The sequence below is a fragment of the Danio aesculapii genome, chromosome 16 (assembly GCF_903798145.1).
Source record: "Danio aesculapii chromosome 16, fDanAes4.1, whole genome shotgun sequence".
NCBI classification, from domain to species: domain Eukaryota; kingdom Metazoa; phylum Chordata; class Actinopteri; order Cypriniformes; family Danionidae; genus Danio; species Danio aesculapii.
The window spans coordinates 23725866-23746029 of NC_079450.1; the positions used below are offsets into that span (position 1 = coordinate 23725866).

The 20164-nt window shown below is 34.8% G+C and overlaps 1 protein-coding gene across 1 annotated transcript in view; it reads left to right on the top strand.

The window, feature by feature from the left end:
• Nucleotides 1–379: 379 nt before the first annotated feature.
• Nucleotides 380–20164, top strand: part of usp45 (ubiquitin specific peptidase 45) — a 52716-nt gene continuing 32931 nt past the window's right edge. Inside the window, exons 1-6 of the mRNA XM_056475561.1 lie at nt 380–676; nt 3207–3315; nt 3508–3677; nt 4648–4748; nt 5678–5778; nt 18952–19100. Coding sequence (XP_056331536.1) covers nt 3213–3315; nt 3508–3677; nt 4648–4748; nt 5678–5778; nt 18952–19100 — 624 coding nt within the window. The 5' untranslated portion in view covers nt 380–676; nt 3207–3212. The remainder of the gene's footprint in view (nt 677–3206; nt 3316–3507; nt 3678–4647; nt 4749–5677; nt 5779–18951; nt 19101–20164) is intronic.

A 20164-nucleotide genomic window follows, 5' to 3' on the forward strand; every position in this document is an offset into this window, starting at 1 on the left:
ATAATAATAATAATAATAATAATAATAATAATAATAATAATGTGTGTTTAACTTGATAAAATCAGTGATTATTTTAGGCAAGTCTTTATTTTATTTTATTTATTAAAATATTTTAATAATTCTACTGTTTTAAATAGTTTTTTTGAGGGTACACAATCTGGAATTAACTTATAAATTTGTCCTTGGAAGAATTTCATCGGTAAAAATAGAAACGTATGCATCCATTTTAATATTATTAACGTTTAAAATATTAATATTTTATATGAATATAACGTATGCATCCATTTTAATAGTATTATTCATATATAGCCCTGGCATTCAGCAAAACAGTTAGTTAGATATACAAACGATTTTGGCCATACAAGCATCCGTAGCGCGTCGTCGCAGATGAGACCACGTGACACATCTGATACTTGTGCTTTCTGTTCTTCCCTAAATGCCAGAAAATACGCCGACAAACTCTCTTAATCAAAACAGGAACTGTATCTCGAGATTTTTCGATTCATAACTGTCGAAGTGTTAGACCCGAACGACAAACTCCCGACAGGAATTCCTCCGTGTTTGTTCTAAAGTTGTGAGCATATGTAAGTTGTCAGGTCGTTCTTCTTCCACCTGGACACTTGACAACTGACGTTCACTTGGTTGCGAGCCTGGAGAGGAGGGGAACATAAACAGGGTGAGTCGGGTTCGTGTCTGTACCCTTCTGACTTTTATGGCAGCTCTTTTTAAACAACCTTGCGTTCTAAACACTTGCGACCTGATGCTGCTGGGTAAGCAAAGGCCTGTGAGCAGCAGCCGGTTCCTGCTGTCAGTACTTGTATCACTTTACCTGGGCTAGTCTCAGGTGTCGCGCTCTTCTTTGCATTGATAGAGAGCTTGTTTCAATAACTGAATCTCTCATGTGCTTATATTATCCCGACTTACCGATTCAGCAGTTTCAGCTAACGGCCATACTGCTGACAAGGTACTTCCTTATCTCTAAACTCTATTCAGATTCTGCTGTCATGATGGTGAACATTTGGGATGTTTGGTTAAAATGAAAAAGATTCTGAAAAAGATTTTTTTTTTTTAATATAGCCTAAATAATATATGTTTTATTAGCTTTTTCTCACACTGGATTGTTTTAATGTATTTATTTGATTGTATTGATATGTTTTGGCCTTTTGTAGTATTTTACTTAATGTTTTGTGTCTTATATTGCACTTTCTAGAAGACTATACACTGAATTTATTTTCATATTATTCTTTGACATTTTATTTAACAGTTTTAAAGTTTTTTGATTAGCCTTTTAGTTTCACTGAATTAGTTTAATATTATTTTTATTTAGCATCTATCAGTTTTTAGCTTTTATATATATATATATATATATATATATATATATATATATATATTATAGATTTTGTTACATAAATTATTGTTTATACTATTATTATTTGACATTTTTAGCCATTTTGTTACAATGTATTTTTTTATATTTAGTGTTGTAGTAAGGCATAGGCCAATATATGATTCTGTCGTTACAATAACCTTGGATAAAAATAGCACGGTTTCATGGTATTGTAAATACTGCTCTAAAATCTATTCTTTTTAAATGTCTGGGTAAAAAAACAAAAAACTTTTTCGAAAAAATATTGTTTTTTTTTAACAATAAAGGCTAAGGAATTAAAAAAAATAAATCATAGACTTCTGCTGTCTTCATTAGTTTCAAAAACGCAGATTTCTTTACAATTTAAAATGGCATCTTTGGATATTTGGATATATCTATTGGATTTTCTGCTGAAGATACTGTTGTCCTAAAACAAATCTTACATATACTGTAGGAACGGTATAACAGAAACTTTTGCGGTTTTAAAACCTTGACTTTACCAAACCATGAAACCTTGAAAACGGTTATCATCCCATAGTTGTAGATATATTTAATATAGGTTTTAGTTGCATTGAACTATTGAAAAAATATTTTGTATGTTGTAGTTTTGAGTGGTTCAGTTGTTTCTTTTTTATAGATTTAAAAAACACACTGGGATCAGTACAATTTTTAAAAGAAATTCTGCTTTTATCCTTTAGAAATTATTAGAAATTGTTATATCGCGATCAATTACTATTGCTAATCATTAATAACGATTCTTACAATTATCATTGCTGAAAACTTTTTCCTGCTTTATAGTGTGGAAACTGATAAAGTTTACTTTATAGGATTCTTTGATGAAAAGAAAGTTCAAAATAACAGCATTTATTTTGTATTTTTTTTAAACAACTTAATGTTTCTTTGATCAATAAAGAAAATAAAAATTTAACAGCTTTCAACATTGATAACTATAACAATAATAATCATAATAAATGTTTCTTGTTGAGCAGATATTTATGTTTTAATGCTTTCAGGATCATGTGACTAACGACTGGAGTAATCATGCTGAAAACCTATTACATTATTATTTATATTATTTATACATTTTAAGCTTCATTCAATATAATTTAAATTCATTTTATTTATATTTTAAAATGCAATATATCATTTTACAAATTTACAGTTTTACTGTATTTGATTAAAGAAGTGCATTCACTGTGAGCAGAATAAGCTTATTTAAAATCATTAAACAAAATCATACTTATCTTAATCTTTTGACCATGCAAATAGATGGATGGATAAATAAATAGATAAATGGATTAATAAATAGATACACTCTCAGAATAAAGGTACATGAGCTGTCACTGGGGTGGATCTTTTTAAAAGGTTCACATTTTTACTTAAAGGGTCCATATTTGTACCTCAAAAGTATATATTAGTACATAAAATTTTTTAAGAGGAACACTTTTGTACTTTTTGGTACTAATATGTACCCTTGAGGTATTAATAGGGACCTTTTAGGTACAAATTTGTACCTTTTGAAAAGTTACCACCCCAGTGACAGCTTGCGTACCTTTATTTCTGAGAGTGTAGATAGATTTTTGTGTTTTTTTAGCCATTTAGTTGCATTGTATTATTTGGAATATTTGTATTTTACTATTTTGTTCAGCAGCTTTTAGCTTTTGGTTACAATGGAATCGTTTACTATAATTGTAATCAAATTAAAAGAAATTTTCTTTGCTGAGACACTTCCAAGAGACTTGTCCTTCAGCCATATGTGTGATGTTGTAAAGTACTTTGTCTTCAGAAATTTTAACACTGTCCTGTGCTGTCAGTTTTATTGCATGATTTTGTTTTCTAGATACCAATGCGGTTGAAAGACCCCTTCTCTTTAAAAACCGCAGACATGACCAAGCGGTCTAACAAGCCAAAGAAACCTCGTGATGAAGACTCGTCTGACGAGGTTGGCGGTAAGTGAAGGTTTTAATCCTACTGCATTGTTTAAGCGATAATTGATGTCCGTTGCAAAATCACAGAGAAGCATCCAAAGCATTTATCACACATGAAGGATCCATCATGCAAGTAGTGCTATAATCATTTCCTTTGGCATTGTGCACTGCTGAAAGCCCTACAGTGAAGATGCATGGTGTTGTGTGATGCAGGGCTGACATGCCAGCATGTGAGCAGGGCTGTGGACCTGAGCTCAGTGAAGAAGGCAGTGACGGGCAGCCTGTGGTCTGTGTGCTCTGACTGCCTTAAAGAGAGGAACATGCTGGAGGGAGAAATGGCGGGAGCACATGACATCCTTGTGTGCCTCAAATGTGGCTTTCAGGTCAGATCAAGCACCTTGATTACTAGGGAAGAATTTTAAGTTCTTTATCATATATTGAATTAAAAATCATATCTAATGGTTTTTATTGAATAATTAATTATTTAGTTATTGTCTCTTATTGAGTCATGAAGATATTATTATGTAATATGATTTGATCTGTTTTAAGCTTGCCATGAAGTAGTCATAAATTGCTGATGTGAAAATAAGTAAACAAACCAAACAAGTCCAAGTCAGATATTTAGTGCTATAATGTGTGGAGCACAGTAATATTGACATTATCCTTTCACAATTTTAGTTTTTTTTTTTCTACAAAATACACATTTTGATATATAACAAAAATAATACATTTTTAAGTGCACAATTTATGCCCTTAAATTTACAGCAAGTTGCATAAATCTAAACTGTAGTTAAATATTATTTAAATTTAAGATTTAAAAAAAGTTTAAAATCTGCACATTTTAAAATGTAAATATTGTAAAGCTGAATTTTAATAATTGTTACTTTTAATCTTGAGTGATATCATGTTACATAAACATTCAGAAATCATAAAATGGTCTGAATTATAGGAATAATTACTTCTTTGTTACTTGATTCTGAACCTTTTTTTGGGGTACTGCTTTAAATAAAAGATCATTTATACTTAAAAGGCCATATTATTCACTGACACCTGATTTCAACTGATGTGCAGAACCTTTCTTAAAGTAATTTCAGTCTTGCTTTTTTTCTTTTCCTTTTAAAGTATTTGATATGTGATATGGGTTAAATATGCATTGTTTAAGCTGTGACGGCACACTTGGGAGTTGACTTTGATTTGACAGTTGAGAAAAGACTTGTTTGCATTTGCTCTATTAGATTTTGATTAATTTTACAGAATCAAGAATAAAACATTTGTAAAAAAAAAATATATACCATACATATACTTAATAGTAGTAAAGTATGGTAATTTTGTTACTGACTCTCTGTCTTTCAGGGCTGCAACCAAGCAGAAGTTCAGCATTCCACAAAACACCAGCAAGCTCATCACTCAGACTCTCACTGTATCACCATCAGCCTCACTACGTGGAAGGCCTGGTAGGAAACATCAGCTTTATGATTCAGCTTTTCATCGCTGTTTATTGTTTTTTGTCCTGATGTATTTTCTGATAATTTCATATGTAAATGCTATTCTTGTAAAATGTATTATGGTTTCTGTGAAGATATTAAAGAGAAAATTTTGTCATCATTTACTCATCATCTACTCACCCTTTAATCCGCATTCATGAAAAGAATTATACCGCTTAAAATGGCATTTTAGATCATTTGATAATTTAAAAAATGTTGGAAACGGGTAATCATTGACTTCCAATATATTTGTTTTTCCTACTATGGAAGGCATTGGTTACCCATTTCTGAAATTCTTCAACATGCCTACTTTTGAGGGTGTGCAAATTTTTGATTTCTGTTGAAATATCCTTTTAAGTGGTGTAATTCTTTTCATAAATGCTGGATGATTTCTAGAGGATTGCGTTTTTAGTTTTTTAAAAATGTGCAAATGTGTATTATTTAGATATTTTGAACTGTAATATTTTTATCTCAGTACAGCTGTTTTCACTGTATTTTGAATAAAATAAATGCACCTTTGGTAAGCATTGAGAGACTCTTTTCAAAAATGTGTATGCAATATATACTCTCTTGTATTGGACATAAAAGCCGTAATAGAGAGCAGCTGTCGAGTTGTAGACTTAAATAATCCATTCTCCACATGGAAATTGATTTTTAACAATACCTGACAAGTCTTCACAGATAGACCTGTTGTGAGGTCCGAAGATGTTAATCGATTTAATATGCTTTTGCTGACCTATTGATCTGTTCGAAATAATCCACTTTATTTTGAATTCTTGCAGAAAAAGACTTTAAGCGTTATTCTGTAAAGAAAATACCACCAGGTTAGAGAGTCAGAGACAAATTGCACCATGAGTTGTGTTTTGACATTAGATGATGATTTTGCTCTTGTTTAACAGGTGCTTTGAATGTAAGGAAGAGCTCTCCACTCACTGCAATAAGAAAGCATTGGCTCAGACTCTGGACTTCCTGCAGAAGCAGTCAGCAAAAGCCACCTCAGGTAATTATTCCTCAGAAAAACAAGGAGAACAGTGACTTTGTTCAATTTTAGGAACATGCCTAATTTTTTTCTGCCATTAGTATTGAAGGTCATTGAACTGTTGTGAATGTACGTTGTTATAGCAGCAGGCATTTAAAAAAAATTAAGGGATTAAAAACAGAGCATTTTCTCTTTTTCCTATGCTATGGTGAGTTCAAATATGAGCTGTTTCCTTTCAGATGGCTCTTTTAGAAGCTCTTCATTGTTTCTCTTTGCAAACAGCAATGCCATGTTAGCACATCTGTCGTCACTGACCTTTGTCCTCGGATCACTCGGTTTTAGTTTTCCAAATACAATGAGAAGACATGTATGTCATTGCAGTCTTTAGGCAACCGGAATTCATTGTGATTTTGCAAAGACTTCCATTTTTTTCTTGTATTAACATGAATGTTGCTTCATACTTGAAATGGTTGACCTTGAATAAATTACATCCTGGGTTATTATGACTATTTCACCCAACGTCTGCTTAATTAATTTGTCCTGTGTATTTTATAATCTGTTGTTTTGCACTGTAGTTCTTTATAGCCACAGTTACCTTTTTAATTTGCATACTTTTACCATCGACAACCATTATAGCAATGGATGAAAATATCAAATTGTCCTGTACTTTTGCATTAGTCAGGTAAATATGATGGAAAAAATGATTTCAAATAGAAACTAAATGATTGAATTTGTAGTTAAATTGATCCCTGAGGGTGCTGAATATTATAAGCAGTTTTGGCAGAATGTCACTGTCCTGTTTTAAAATTTAGCACAAATTTTCAAACTGCTCAACAAAGACACCTTACGGTGACACCTTTGTTTGAGAATTGATTTGTCTTCTATAGGTGACATGTTCTTTTAGCTTTAACTCTCTAGCTTTCTGGTATGTTGCTCATCTGTAACTGGCTCCCTGGCTCCACCTAGAGCTCCAGCAATGGTGCTGCTTTGAATTCTCACACTGCTATGTTCCTGTTTCTAAATCTGTTCAAACCCAACAAGTAGGGATTCATGAACCATCACCATTATACCTTTGAGCAGGAGACTTAATTTCAGCTTGCTCAGGGCAGTTCTCACAGCGTGTCTGAGGGGTTCTAAAAAGTCTTAAAATGTCTTAAATACACTGATATATTGTGTTGTAGGTCTTAAATAATTTTAAACAGGTCTTAATTTCCCTCTGTCCAAGTAAAGCTATCCAATCGGGCTGACACCCATCCATCTCAACACTTATATGTATACATTTATACTTATAAAAATATGTTTTTTTTATTGCAAAGAGGTGCAATTCACAACAGCTGTTGGACAATTTTACAGCATTTTTTTCTAAATAATTCCCTAATCAGGTGAAGAAAACTAAAGCAATGCATCCCTTTACATTATTTTCCATCTATACAGAAACTATTTACAGAAGTATCCGTGCCATTAGAAAACAATCCTTAGTGTCTAGCCCAGTGTAAGTCTGAAATTTCATTTATAATTGTCTTAAAAGTGTCTTTAAAAGTCTTAAATTTAATTAGAAGAATCTGCAGAAACCCTGTCAGCTGGAACTGCCCTTTAGGGAGTACATAACTTCAAGGAATGTATAGTGTTATTTTAAAATCTGATTTGGCCACACAGCATATTAGAAATAAATGTCTACTTTGATAGGTTATTTAATGAAGGAAGAAGACATTTCTTTATTATTTTCTTACTAGTCTAGATGTTCCTAGATCTATATCAGATCTATGCAGCTGACGAATATGTCAGGAACGTGTGGATCAAACCTCACTCCGAAACCAGAGGGATCTCAATATTAGAAAAAAGGGGATTTTTATCTCATTTTCCTGTTTTTTTTTTTTTTTTTTTTTTTTTAAATATATTTTTTATTTATTTATTTTTTTATGACTGTTCTTAATTAAACAGATGTGTGGCTGTGTGTATGTATATATATATATATATATATATATATATATATATATATATATATATATATATATATATATATATATATATAATTTCATTTTAATCTTTTCAGTGCTCAGCAAAAGTTAGTATATACAATTTCACATAACAGTGAAATATGCTACCGTCTTGTCCTTGCATATTGCTTAACAGTCATTGAATCTGTTTCCGTCCTGTCCATGCCCTTGTGCTCTGGTGTATCAAAGTTAAGCTCAGCCTAACTGGTCTCCTGCCACTCCAGGGGCAGCCAGGCTCTTGCTGGAGAAGCTGCGCTCCAATTCCGTTACTGCCGCATGGTTGCGCTCATTAATGGCATTAGGCGCTTGAGTGCTGCTCCCCGGTCGGATTCCCTGAAGAACGACTGCAGCTGTGTGGAGATGGGATCCTGAGCTCTGCTCCTCCCCCTGCCTGCCACATCTCCCATGATTCCTGCTTTCTCACTTGGAGCCTGTGAGGAGGAGGTCTGTTCTCTCTTCAGGAGGAAAGTTTGTTTAGTATATAGATCATGCTTGGCTGTTGAAAGGCAGTGAATGTTGTGAGAAACATTTCAACCATAAAATAGCTATTTTGCCCCATTTTCTTCATTGAGGTGAACTCAGAGCTTTGGTCTGTTTCCAGCCAAGCAAACTGCAGTGTTCAGGATTCTTCTTAGTGATCTTACCTTCCGAGTTGAGACACTAGTTTGAATCTTGCTTGGAGCTGCACACTGCTGTTTTAGTACTTTTGTTTGTGTGTCTGCCTTCCTTGCTGGAGGTATGGGGTTAAATTAAGCTTGAAGCTGGATTTGGACCTCAACAGGCACATTAGTGATCGATGTGGCGTCTTCACGCTCTCTAAGAGTGTGCCCACCTTCTATACAGGAGATGCTGATTTAAAATTCTGCTCATAGTGGTTTAAGGACAACTAGTAACAGAAGACAGCAAGTAAAACCTGTTCAGGTAAACCTCACTTCAGTGAGCTTACTAGTGCCTGATGTGAGGGGCTGCAGTCTTAGACACCCCTGTGATTGTTCCCATTTCATACAGATGCCAGTTTGATTCCCACTCAGTGGTGCGAGTAAAAACTGGATGAGAGTGAAGTTTTAGAAGGATAAGTGTTACAGAGGTCAGCTAGGAAGAGCTTTAAAAGGAAGTTTAGTGGAGTGTGTGTAATGGAGGCACACTCCAGGCACACTAATGACTGAGGGGCTGCAGTCTATTATGTTCATGTGATTAGGCCCATGGTTTGAACCAAAGAGGTTACTTTGGTGTTGTGATCTGGATGGCAGTTTAGAAGAGTGAATGTTACAAAGGCGTTCAATTCGATATCACGATACATCGATGATGAACTGCATTAGGCATTTTTTTCATTCAGAAGTAGCCTCTCCATAGTATTCCACCACAACAAGTGACTTGTTAACCAGTTATGGTATGTTACTAAACAATACCGAATTGTTCACTTCTGCATAGAGATGCACCATAGAAATAATTATTTTGGACACCCCAACAATCTCTTTCTAATCATGCCTGCTCAACTCTCTCCAAAATTTGAGAAGTGAAAAAAAACTGAGAAGAATACCCTAGTCCCACTTGGTGATTTTTTTTTTTTTTTTTTCTGGTGAGGACCAGACAGCAGCTGGTGGTGTTGGGCCAGAGTTGGGGCACCTCCTGCCCACATCCTTCTTACCCAGCTCTTTAAATTACCTGTTGCCATTCTTCCATGCTCATTGTTCCAGGCAGGCCAACTAAATGAGAGAGAAACAGACAGCCATTGTGGCTGTGAAATGGACTGGCGCTGGCATAGAGGAGCTGGTGAAATTGCATTTCTGCAATATTTGAAGGCCAGGGTTTTTTTTAGACCGAGCCTGTTGTTGTGTTCGCTTTTTCTCATAGACTCGTGGCACAAAAGAGCCCCAGCAAGAATTTTCCAGAATCCATAATAGTTTTCCACAACAACAGCAGGGAGAAGAAAGAAAATCTATTAACTGCGCTCTCTCACCAAAAAGGCCTTCAGCTCAAGTACCACAGTCTTGGTAGAAAGAGACTTGACCTCAGAGAGCCAGGCTTGTGCTTGAAACACAGCTGGGGAGGCTTTGTTTGAGAAAATTAAAATGTTTTTGCTTCAATAGGCATCACAAGCTGGCACATGCAGCTATAGATTCTTTATTTTCTTGTATTGATTTTCAATCTCATTTCATGAGTGAGAGTTCTTGTATTGCTTATTCACTGTATTTTTTTAACCGACTGTAAACTGTTTGGATGATAATCCTGAGTAACTTGATCATTTTCAAATGTTTTCTCTTGACTTGCCCATCTCAAACCGATAATGTAGTTTTCACACTGAAGTCATATTTTATTGTAAAATTAAACCATTTTTTCAGTGTAATTTGCATTCTAAATGACTTCTTATTAATATCAGTTTTCTGTTTTTTTTTCCATTATCATATACCATTTTTTTTAATACATTATCATATATTTCATACACATTTTTATGGTTTTTAAACAATGTTTCACATTTAATCTGCTGACGTTGAGGGTTTTACAGCCAAGTCCTGTTGATTACTGAGGATGGTTAGCCTCGGGTAGGAGAATGCTAGTCTATTTAGGTCATCCCAGGGCCAACATGAACGGCATATTTGAGTGTGTGTGTGTGTGTGTGTGTGTGTGTGCGTGTGTGCGTGTGCGTGCGTGCGTGCGTATGTGTGTGTGTGTGCGCGTGTGTGTGTGTGCATGAAAGAATCAAGACGTTAGATACCCTTGGCCTCAGATGGCAATGAAGCACGGTTTTCATGCCCCATGGCCACAACAAATTAACAAATTAATAAGACATTTGGTGTTGCTCGGCCTTCCTCATGACTGCTTGCTGTCTTCAGCCTGAGGAGAGCTGTCCTTCACTTTGTGAGGGAAAAAAGGAAGATTTTGAATAGTCTACATGTTCAGTACATACACTTCTATGAATCTGATCTTGACTCTTATCAGAATGCTGTAGTGCAACAAACACTTGTTTTGCAGCACTTGTCTCTTTGCTTTTCTTCAAGCACCAAGTAGAGGTAGTTTTTTATGACTTTTTGTATACAAAATAATTACTTCTTTCAGCGTGACCTTGTCTAAGACTAAGTGTAAATAGTTTATGCAAAATTAAATTGTTAACTTTACCAATAATTCAATACCAATCTTCCATATAATCTTCACCATTCAGTATGATCTGCAAATCTTTAAACAAACTTTTTTTTATGTTTTGTAATGTTGTTATGCTTAATATCTCCTGTGACATGATTTTGCATAGGTTTATTTTTTTATTTTATTTAGACAGTACAATAGAAATGTTATATGTTGGTCAAAAAACTTAAATGTAAAAGTTTTACTTTAAATTTCCCTTTGTCTGTGTGGAATTTACATCTTTTCCCCGTGTTGGCGTGAGTTTCCTCTGGGTCCTCCGGTTTCCCCCATAGTCCAAAGGCATGCAGTATCAGTCACTTGAATAAACTAAATTGGCCGTAGTGTAGGGCTGCACAATATTGGAAAATTCTAGCATTGTGATATTTTTTATTTTGCAGTATATATTGCAAAATATATACAATTTCACAATATGAATTAATATTTCTATTTGGAAAGAGTTTATAATGTAAGATCAATTGGGATGATTCTGCAGTGGGAGTGCATCTCCATAAAATCTAATAAACAATCTATGAACTTTTTGGTGTTCCCCGACACATTTTCGTTGTAGTCTGTGCTATTTTCAGAACATATCTGTATTTGCATGTGTTGAGTATTTTCATGCATAACTATTTATAAATACAATCAAGAAAAAGATTCAATGGAGTCATTTCCAGAGTCTAACAGCATTCAAGTACAGTAACTGAATGATAAAAATAATAAAATAACATTAATTGTAGTTAAGGTCACAAATGGTACAATTTCTTATACCTGAATGCTTTTAAAATCATTATACAATCACAGGCATTAAAACACATGCAAATTATAAACTATAAAACTAACTCAACATTGCTTATCCTGCTATGTGACTATTGCGTTATCGATGCTGAAACGATATATTGTGTAGCCCTACCATGGTGTATGTGTGTGAATGTGAAAGTGTATGGGTGTTTCCCAGTACTGGATTGCAGCTGGAAGGGCATCCGCTGTGTAAAACATATGTTGGATAAGTTGGCGGTTTATTCCGCTGTGGCATCCCCTGACGAATAAAGAGACTAAGCTGAAGTAAAATAAATGAATGAATGAATGAATTAATATTTTTATTTGGAAGAAATGTTATCAGTAGGGCCACACAAAATCTGTGGATATTTTTTGCTATTTCTGCACAGTATTTTGTTAAAAATCTGCAGATTTATGCAGAATTATTTTGGGAGTATCGCTACTAAAAACTTAATATGTGAAACAAAATTATAAATTTGTAACTTTTATTTAAAGTTTATAATGCAAATCCAATTAGATAAACTTTATTTGGTAAACGGAGCAAGTCTCTCATACATTATCTCTACTTAAAGACTCTACAAGCTGTATTGTAAATAAATCATATGAATATTTTCATATTAGTCAATATTATTACTCAAATTAATTAAAAAAAACTGAATAAATATAAATTTACACAAGCAAGTAAACAGAATGAATGATGGGCTGAAAATCTGCGGAATTCTGTGCGCGCAGATTCCGAGTGGGCCTAGTTATCAGATAAAATATATAGCATCAAATAAAAAAAACATGATTTTACCATAGTTTTTTATTTTAATGTTTTACTTTATTTAGACAGTGCAGTAGAATGCCGAAATATTGGAATATATATTAAAATATTTCTATTTGGAAGAAATCTTTTCAGACCTTTATAGAATACACCAAATATTAAGATTTTACTCAAACCCATAATAAATAAATCCAAAAACTGAGCATCTGAGAACTTTCAAGTAGTCTCTTAATTTGTTCCATAGCTCTCTATATAAAATGATTTAAATGAAAGTGGTCACTGCTTTCCTTATTTAGAAAAGAAAGCTTAGACATTCTGCTAAATATCTTATTTGTTTCACAGAAAGTCTGTCATAAGAGCTTGGAATGACATGTGGCCAATGAAATCACAACTTTTGTTTGCTCTGCAGATCTTACTTTAACAGTTATCAGGAAAGCACATCTTGTTTTGGCACTTGTGTTTTGGAGAGAGCTGGGAGGGGAGGAGTGCAGTGGATCGCTGATCGTTTAGGCTGCCCCGGGGACATGCTCCACAGTGTCACTCCTGCCCATATTCGGTGGCTGAGCAAGGAGAGCCAGGTGGTGGTGCCGACTGCAGGACAGTCAAGCGTGGCCGTGGTGCATGCTGACATTTGCCTTTGCTAACTGCTGCAGGGAGAGGAAAAATCTGTTTTTCCATATGCTTGTTCAGGGCACTGTCCTCCCCCCAGTACTCTCCATGTATCTCCTTCCCTGCCACGCTGCCAGATGGCACTCTGAACATTGTTTACCTTGATCAGTTGGCCCAGATGCGATGCAACTTCATAGGCATTCCCACATGGCACTATTTATTCTCCTGGTCCGTCCAAAAAAATGGGACCAACCTAAGACAATACGTACCTTTTTTTGTTGCCAAGTTTGCATTGTATGAGCTTTGTGTCCCCGTTGTCGCACTTGTATGCACAGTAGTGTTCGTGGACATATGGGCTCACTCCCAAATGGCTGTGTGGACACGGACAAACTTCCAGATGTTTCTGTGTACCGCTCCAGATGCTTTTGGCCCCACTTAGGAATTGCAGCACTTCAGTCTATTGTTTTGATGGCTGATTAACCTCAGTGAGAAAATCATGGGGCCACAGAAGCTGCCCACTTCAGATTGTAATGGGTTTTCCCTGAGCAGGGCTTAACAGTGGGCTAGGTTGTGCGTTAAGTATGTTTGGATCTGCATAACATTTAAGGGAGCTCTGGAGAGCATTGTTGCACCAAGGAAAAGCAATTTACTTCCTGAATCAGAAAATGTGTATTGACCTTGGGCTTTCCTTCAGATGTAACACTGTGGCAGTATGGATTCAGAATGGGAGACTAAAAAGATGAACCTATGGGCATGACCACATCAGTTCAACCTGAAGGAAATGACTTTTTCCACCCTCACCCCCATACACGGGCAGAGTTTTTAATGTTTAAGTGATTATAAAATAGGCTTATGTGATATTATAGTATTTGGCTGCTGTGGTATTGTAATAACTAATCTATATGCCACCAGAGCTGGGTAGGTTACTTATGAATTTTAGTCTTATAGATTGCATGTTTAGGGTTTTGTATTTGACTACTTTTGGGCTACATTTAGATTTTTTTAGAACCCTTTTTTGTGCTAACCTCATATTATTTTACATATATTGAATTAAGATAATATTGTTCTATGTTGAAAGACAGCTTCTTTTTAAAGTGCAATCAATAGACAATTAATGCTTCAAAATACTAACACTTATATACCTTGCTATGAGTAAATAAACAAAATCAAATCTTGTGATTCTAAAATGTACTTTAAAGGGCAGCTATAATGAAAATAATCTTTTGTAAGCTGTTTGGACAGAACTGTGTGTAGGTATAGTGTGTCCACAGTTGGACATATTGGAGTGATATAAACACAATGATTCTCTTTTTTTTATTTTCCTGACGTTAAAATAGGATCCAAATCCTTCCCACTTTGAGGCCAGCATCCAACGTGATGTAGGAGTATGGTTTGTGGACTTAAATCAGGTTTATTTTGTACATTAACATAACGGATATCCATACAGCAGTGAATATTGATGTGTATAATGTCACATTGCGTGACACAATGCGTCTGCTGTTTGTGTGTATGCGTGTGCGTGTGTGTGTGTGCGGGAACTTTGTAACGACATTGTGCTTGACTCATTGTTGCAACTTCAAAAAAAATAAATCAGATAATCATTGGGAAAGTTCTTACTGTAGTATTTCTCACAAACGTTACGTGAGATCCTTCATGTCCTTCCTTCATGTCTGTCACTGTGCTGTATACCTGTCGCAGCCGAGGCGGAGATTTAGGCACACTCTGACAAGCACGTGGGAATGGTGGGCGGGGAGAACTAGCATTAAAGGCACAGGAACAAAAACAGCTACATGTTGTTCAGAGCAGAACATTTCAATATTCTGAAAGGATAAATAAATAATTTGATGGATGTTTTGAGCTGAAACTTTACAGGCACATTCTGGAGACACAAACGACTTCTCTAAAATCTTGAAAAAGGGGTAAAATAGTTGCCCTTTAAAGTTAGAAAACAGCAAGCTTGCAAAAAGCCTTTTTATTATGTATAATAATAGTATTATAGCACTGCTACATCAACATTTTATGTAAAAACACATAAAGGGCAAATAACTATATCAATAAAAAACATCAATCTATAAATCCAGTGATCACAGGACAAATTCCGCTCCATTTTCCATTATTTCTTGTTGCTGATTTCTGTGGCAGAATCTATGCATGATTCCACACTTCTCCCCAGTCGCACCTCCCCAGTCTCCCCAAAAAACTTGAAGATTCACAAATATATTCAATTGGCAAGTTTATCATGAAACAATATAATTGTGAGGACAAAATTGGGAAATCAATTTATTTTTAACAGCTTGCATCTCTTGTATAAATAATATATGATCATGTAATTTATAAAATTTCATTTGAAATCTTTTTTTATTTATAAATCTGATTATGTAATCTGAATTTCATTTAATTTGATAGAACCTAGCCCTGAACGTAGCTTTTTTTCTTTTTTTTCTGAAGTGTTCATGGACTTGCGTTAACCGTTCTTATACTGTATGGTGGAAGATTTGTGTATAACGGCCCACAGAAACATGCTAATGGGGCATTTATACATATATATCTGGTCACAGTTGTATAGATGTGATATCTTGACAGTGATAAGAGCAGTGGTTTTACTAGATTAACTTTTTTAACCCTATATGTGCTGTTTGTGATGTTTCCATCCACTCTTGGGTGATTTTGAGTCTTAATTTGTCCACAACTTTCTATGTGTTTCAGCAAATGAAATGATTTTTGGTGGCAAATCTTATGTTGACACATAATTTGGGGAAATGGTTTAAAAATTGTTGTTTTTGCCCCATTTACTTCCATTATAAAGACAGTGTTCATGTGTGCAAGAGTGTGAGAGAGACCTTTACGTACTTACCTTGATATGTTTGAGAAAATAAAAAATAAGCAACTCTGCTCTCTGAACATAGTAAACATAGTAAGTGTTTTTATGCACTGACACTATAATTAGCTGTTTTACTCCATAGAACTCCATATAAAACACAGAACTTTTTTTGTACAGGCCTATTTAACGGGTTAATGCTGCCAACTGATGACCAGCAGTAAAAATGAAAAGTTTGACCTCTTCTTAACAGCGAAAAACACCCACAATTAGGATTGTATGATTATTTGGTGTCATGGCTCAACAAAATGTCATTATAATGGAAGTCAATAGGGACAAAAACAGCCATAAACATAATGACAGGGTAGTCCAGTTAAACAACATACAAGGGGTAAAGTTCTCGGCTGTTAATGTGAAATAGTATAATTTACCCCTAATATGGCGTTGCTGTTTTAAAAAACTGCACCTCCTTTGAAAACAATTAAAATGGTAGCCTAAAAAAGATTTGGTTTACCTCTAGAGTTTCTAAGGTAATTCTTATGTCAGCCTAGGCGTGTTCATGCAGACCCTGATTTTGTCCAGCATTAGTTAAAGGCTGACGTCCAAACATTCCCCATCATTCAAGAGCTTGACATGTCTGTAATGATATGTTTAAGTGTCTTTATGCCATGATGATGTAGATTCTCTTGGCTATATGAGAATGCAAAGAACCATTTACGTTAAGTTACATTAAGTTTTTTTTTTTTTTTTTGGTTTATTCTAAAGATGACCTCCAGCACATCATTGTTCACAGCTTGTTAGCTTGTGTGTGTTGTCTTTGTGATTCTTTCCAACAGTAGGTAGCAATGAAGGTTATCAGTGCACACTTAGGCATGTAAACATCATAAGCTTTGAATTTTATCCACTTTTCTAAACAGAAATCATTCATGCAAGAATAAACCAATTGGGACACAAGAATAAGGCGTATTATTCCACTTGAGAGCAGAACAAGCTGTAGATCTGTACATAACCTGCACTCATCTATATGATATGAATTACTTCAGGTCATTTTGAAGTTATTTTGAGGCAAATTTCCTGAACACGGAACAGTGTCTGTTCACTATTTTTACTAAATTAGAGGCATGGAGATTTGTGGCAAATAATTTATAGTCCTATAGCATAGTTGTAACTCAATGCTAATTAATTTAATACACTTATAATTAATAGATATGTGATTAGTTTGTTTTAAAGGGAATTATTTTTGGCTTTTATTAGTCTCGAAGTGAATCTAGAAGATGTTTGTAGGTTAGAGTTCATAAATTGTTTGTTTTCCTTTATTGGCCATTAAATAGTAATGCTTAACAGCATCAAACAGCACCATGTTTGCTTTCTCTCTCTTTCTTATTGCCTTGGGTGCTCGCAGTTGTTCATTAATGCTTAATTTGACAGAACACTTGTGTTCTCTTACACAAATGGTGCCAGTCAGGATAAAAATATAAAAAAAGATGAGTTCATAGCTATTCATGGATTCAGTCTTTTATTATGCCTTGGCCAACAACCGGCCTCAAACCAGATAGACAACTGGTCTACCAAATCAATCTTTTAAAAAATCACACAGAAGCAACATTTTAGTTTTAATGCAGACACCACCACACACATAACAGAATGTGCATATAAAGATCAAAATCACCTTATGAAGGTTAAGTTAAAGAGTGTACTTCAAAATATTCATGATCAAAACTGAGCAAAAAATTTGCCTTATTTACTTGGGTCCATCAACTTGGAGTTTTTTTTTGTTAGCATCACCATTGGGGTTGTTAGAGTTTGAGGGTTCTTTAAAAAGATGCTTTGATTGTTCAGGAGGTATAAATCTAATCTCTATGAAGGATATCACAGACTCTTTGAAGAATCAGGTCATATTGGCAAAGATAAACTGAAGCATGCAGGTCATTGGACTTTAAAGCAGGACAGTCACTCCAGTTATTTTGGGGGTTGAATAATTTTGCACACACAAGCATTTATAAACAATCTGACTGTTTCTTTTTTCCTCATCAACTTTGTCCTTAAAATCACACTTATTAATATTTATGAACTTTAACTATTAGTTTACTGATGCTGATTTGTTGTTTTCATAAAATTTGGTTAATAGCAGCAGAATGACTTGCAGATCAGCGGGGTTTGATCATTTTGATTGGAACTTTTTGTGTGAATAGTTTTAATTGAAATGTTGATTGTATTTTTTTTAGATGATGTAAGACTGTACACAGTACAGAACCTGAATATTAATTTTATTCGTTTTATTACAATTCATGACCTTGACATTGAAATATAGTAAATAAAAATAGTGTCATTTTAAATTCAGTTACTCTTAGATTGGTTATTTCACATTAATATGTTGAATTTTTATCCTATTTAATAGACAGTTCTTGTTGGAAGTCATTGTATCTATATTGTTAACCCATAGGCACCATCAGCTTCTGCTCTTCTGCAGGACTGAGGGCTATTTACAGGACCCACTGCTCGCTCTGAATTATCATGCAGGTTGCTTTCAAATCCCCTGCGTGTTGAGGGCAGTTCACCCGTCATTTCTCTGGAGTTTTGCTGTTTTTTTGCAGACAAACTCTCTTTTTCTCTCTCTGCGGGCCTTGTGTTTGGCCGCTTGGGCCAAGAAGCTCCCGCAGAGTTATGGCAGTAGCAGGGAGCAGCTGGGCTTGTTCCCTGCTCCCTAACCAGCGGAGTTTTATCCAGCTGTCATCTGCAACCTCTCCCAGCTGCTACCCAGCATGTTAACCCATTTCTGCTGCAGAAAATCAGGCGCTCACTGGGACCAGACCCAGTCCAGATCTTCACATAACAGAAGATCCATTTATCTCAAATGAATTCCCTTAAAAGTTGTAGTTAAGATATCTACTTTTTGTAAGTGCTCAGTTTGGAATGTCAAAACCCTACTTTATGAATTAATGTGTTAACTAGAGAGCTGTCCACGAGATTTATGACCTGTCTTTTAGAAGCACACACAAAAATGTAATAATCTCTCAGATAAATTGACTTAAACAAGTAGTTCAGCATTCAAAAAGCAGAGAAATAACTGCAACTTTGTCAATATGATTTTTTTTCCCGTCTTTTAGGAACATCCTCAAAACTCATCAAGCTCCGAGAGGAACCCGCTGAGTATGTGGACGCTCAGAGAGGAAAGAGTCCAGTAAATAGCACACTTATCCCAGTCAAGGGCATCAACAACCTGGGCAACACCTGCTTCTTCAATGCTGTGATGCAGGTATACTCTTGTCCAAGAACACGACCACTCACTCTTAGTATGTGTCAGTGTTGTGTGTTTTGCATGATGGAAGTCAGTTGTTTGTGATCTGGCCCATTACCACGCATTAATTCAAGTATGTTATTTGCAAAAGTTGAACACTGCCTATTCACCCACGTAGCCTTGGGCAAACACTTAACCGTTGCTTGTTTTAGAAGTCACAAGCAGTCAGTTTATTAATAACACTTCAGATTTTTCATATATAAATCATCTTCACTGTATACAAAAGCAAACATTTACAATATTTGCCAAGGGTGCAGAAGTATCAATGATAACACTGTCCTGTGTGGTCCCTTTAGGTAATGTTAGCTAATACATTAGTTATTTCAATTAGTTAACAATACATTTGGTATAGTATCAATCTTTGTTAATACAACAAAGTCAGTTAATAAAAATTCAGCCATTCATTGTTGGTTCCGGTTAGCTCAGGTCTATAAAAGGAATCGTTCACCCAAGTAATAAAACTGTACTCACACTCACAGTTGGTTTCACACCTTTATGAGTTTCTCTTTTTTGTTCAATACAAAAGAAGATATTCTGAAGAGTGTTGGAAACCTGCCTTAGTTTTTTTTGGTATTTTTTTCTACTATAGAAGTTAATGGCTATTGGTAACCAACATTTTAAAAAATATTTTCGTTTCTATTCAACAGAAGAAAGAATCTCAAATAAATTAGAAAAAGTAATTTTTCATTATAACAGGATACCTTAAATGGGTTGTTTTAATGCTAATGAAGCATTTCAGTTTATCAGTGATGGAAATGTTTTAGTGCTTACTGTGTATATATATTTTTTAAATACCATAATTCAAAAGAAGATTTACATTTAAATGTTAATTTTTTTTTTGTATTTATACACCCACCGGCCACTTTATTAGGTACATCTTATAAGTACTGGGTTGGATTTATATTCCTCAAATATTGAAAAATTATATCTTTATTATATATATATGACATATTCCTCAGAATTTTTGGTCCATATTGACATGATAGTATCATGCAGTTGCTGCAGATTTGTCGGCTGCACAT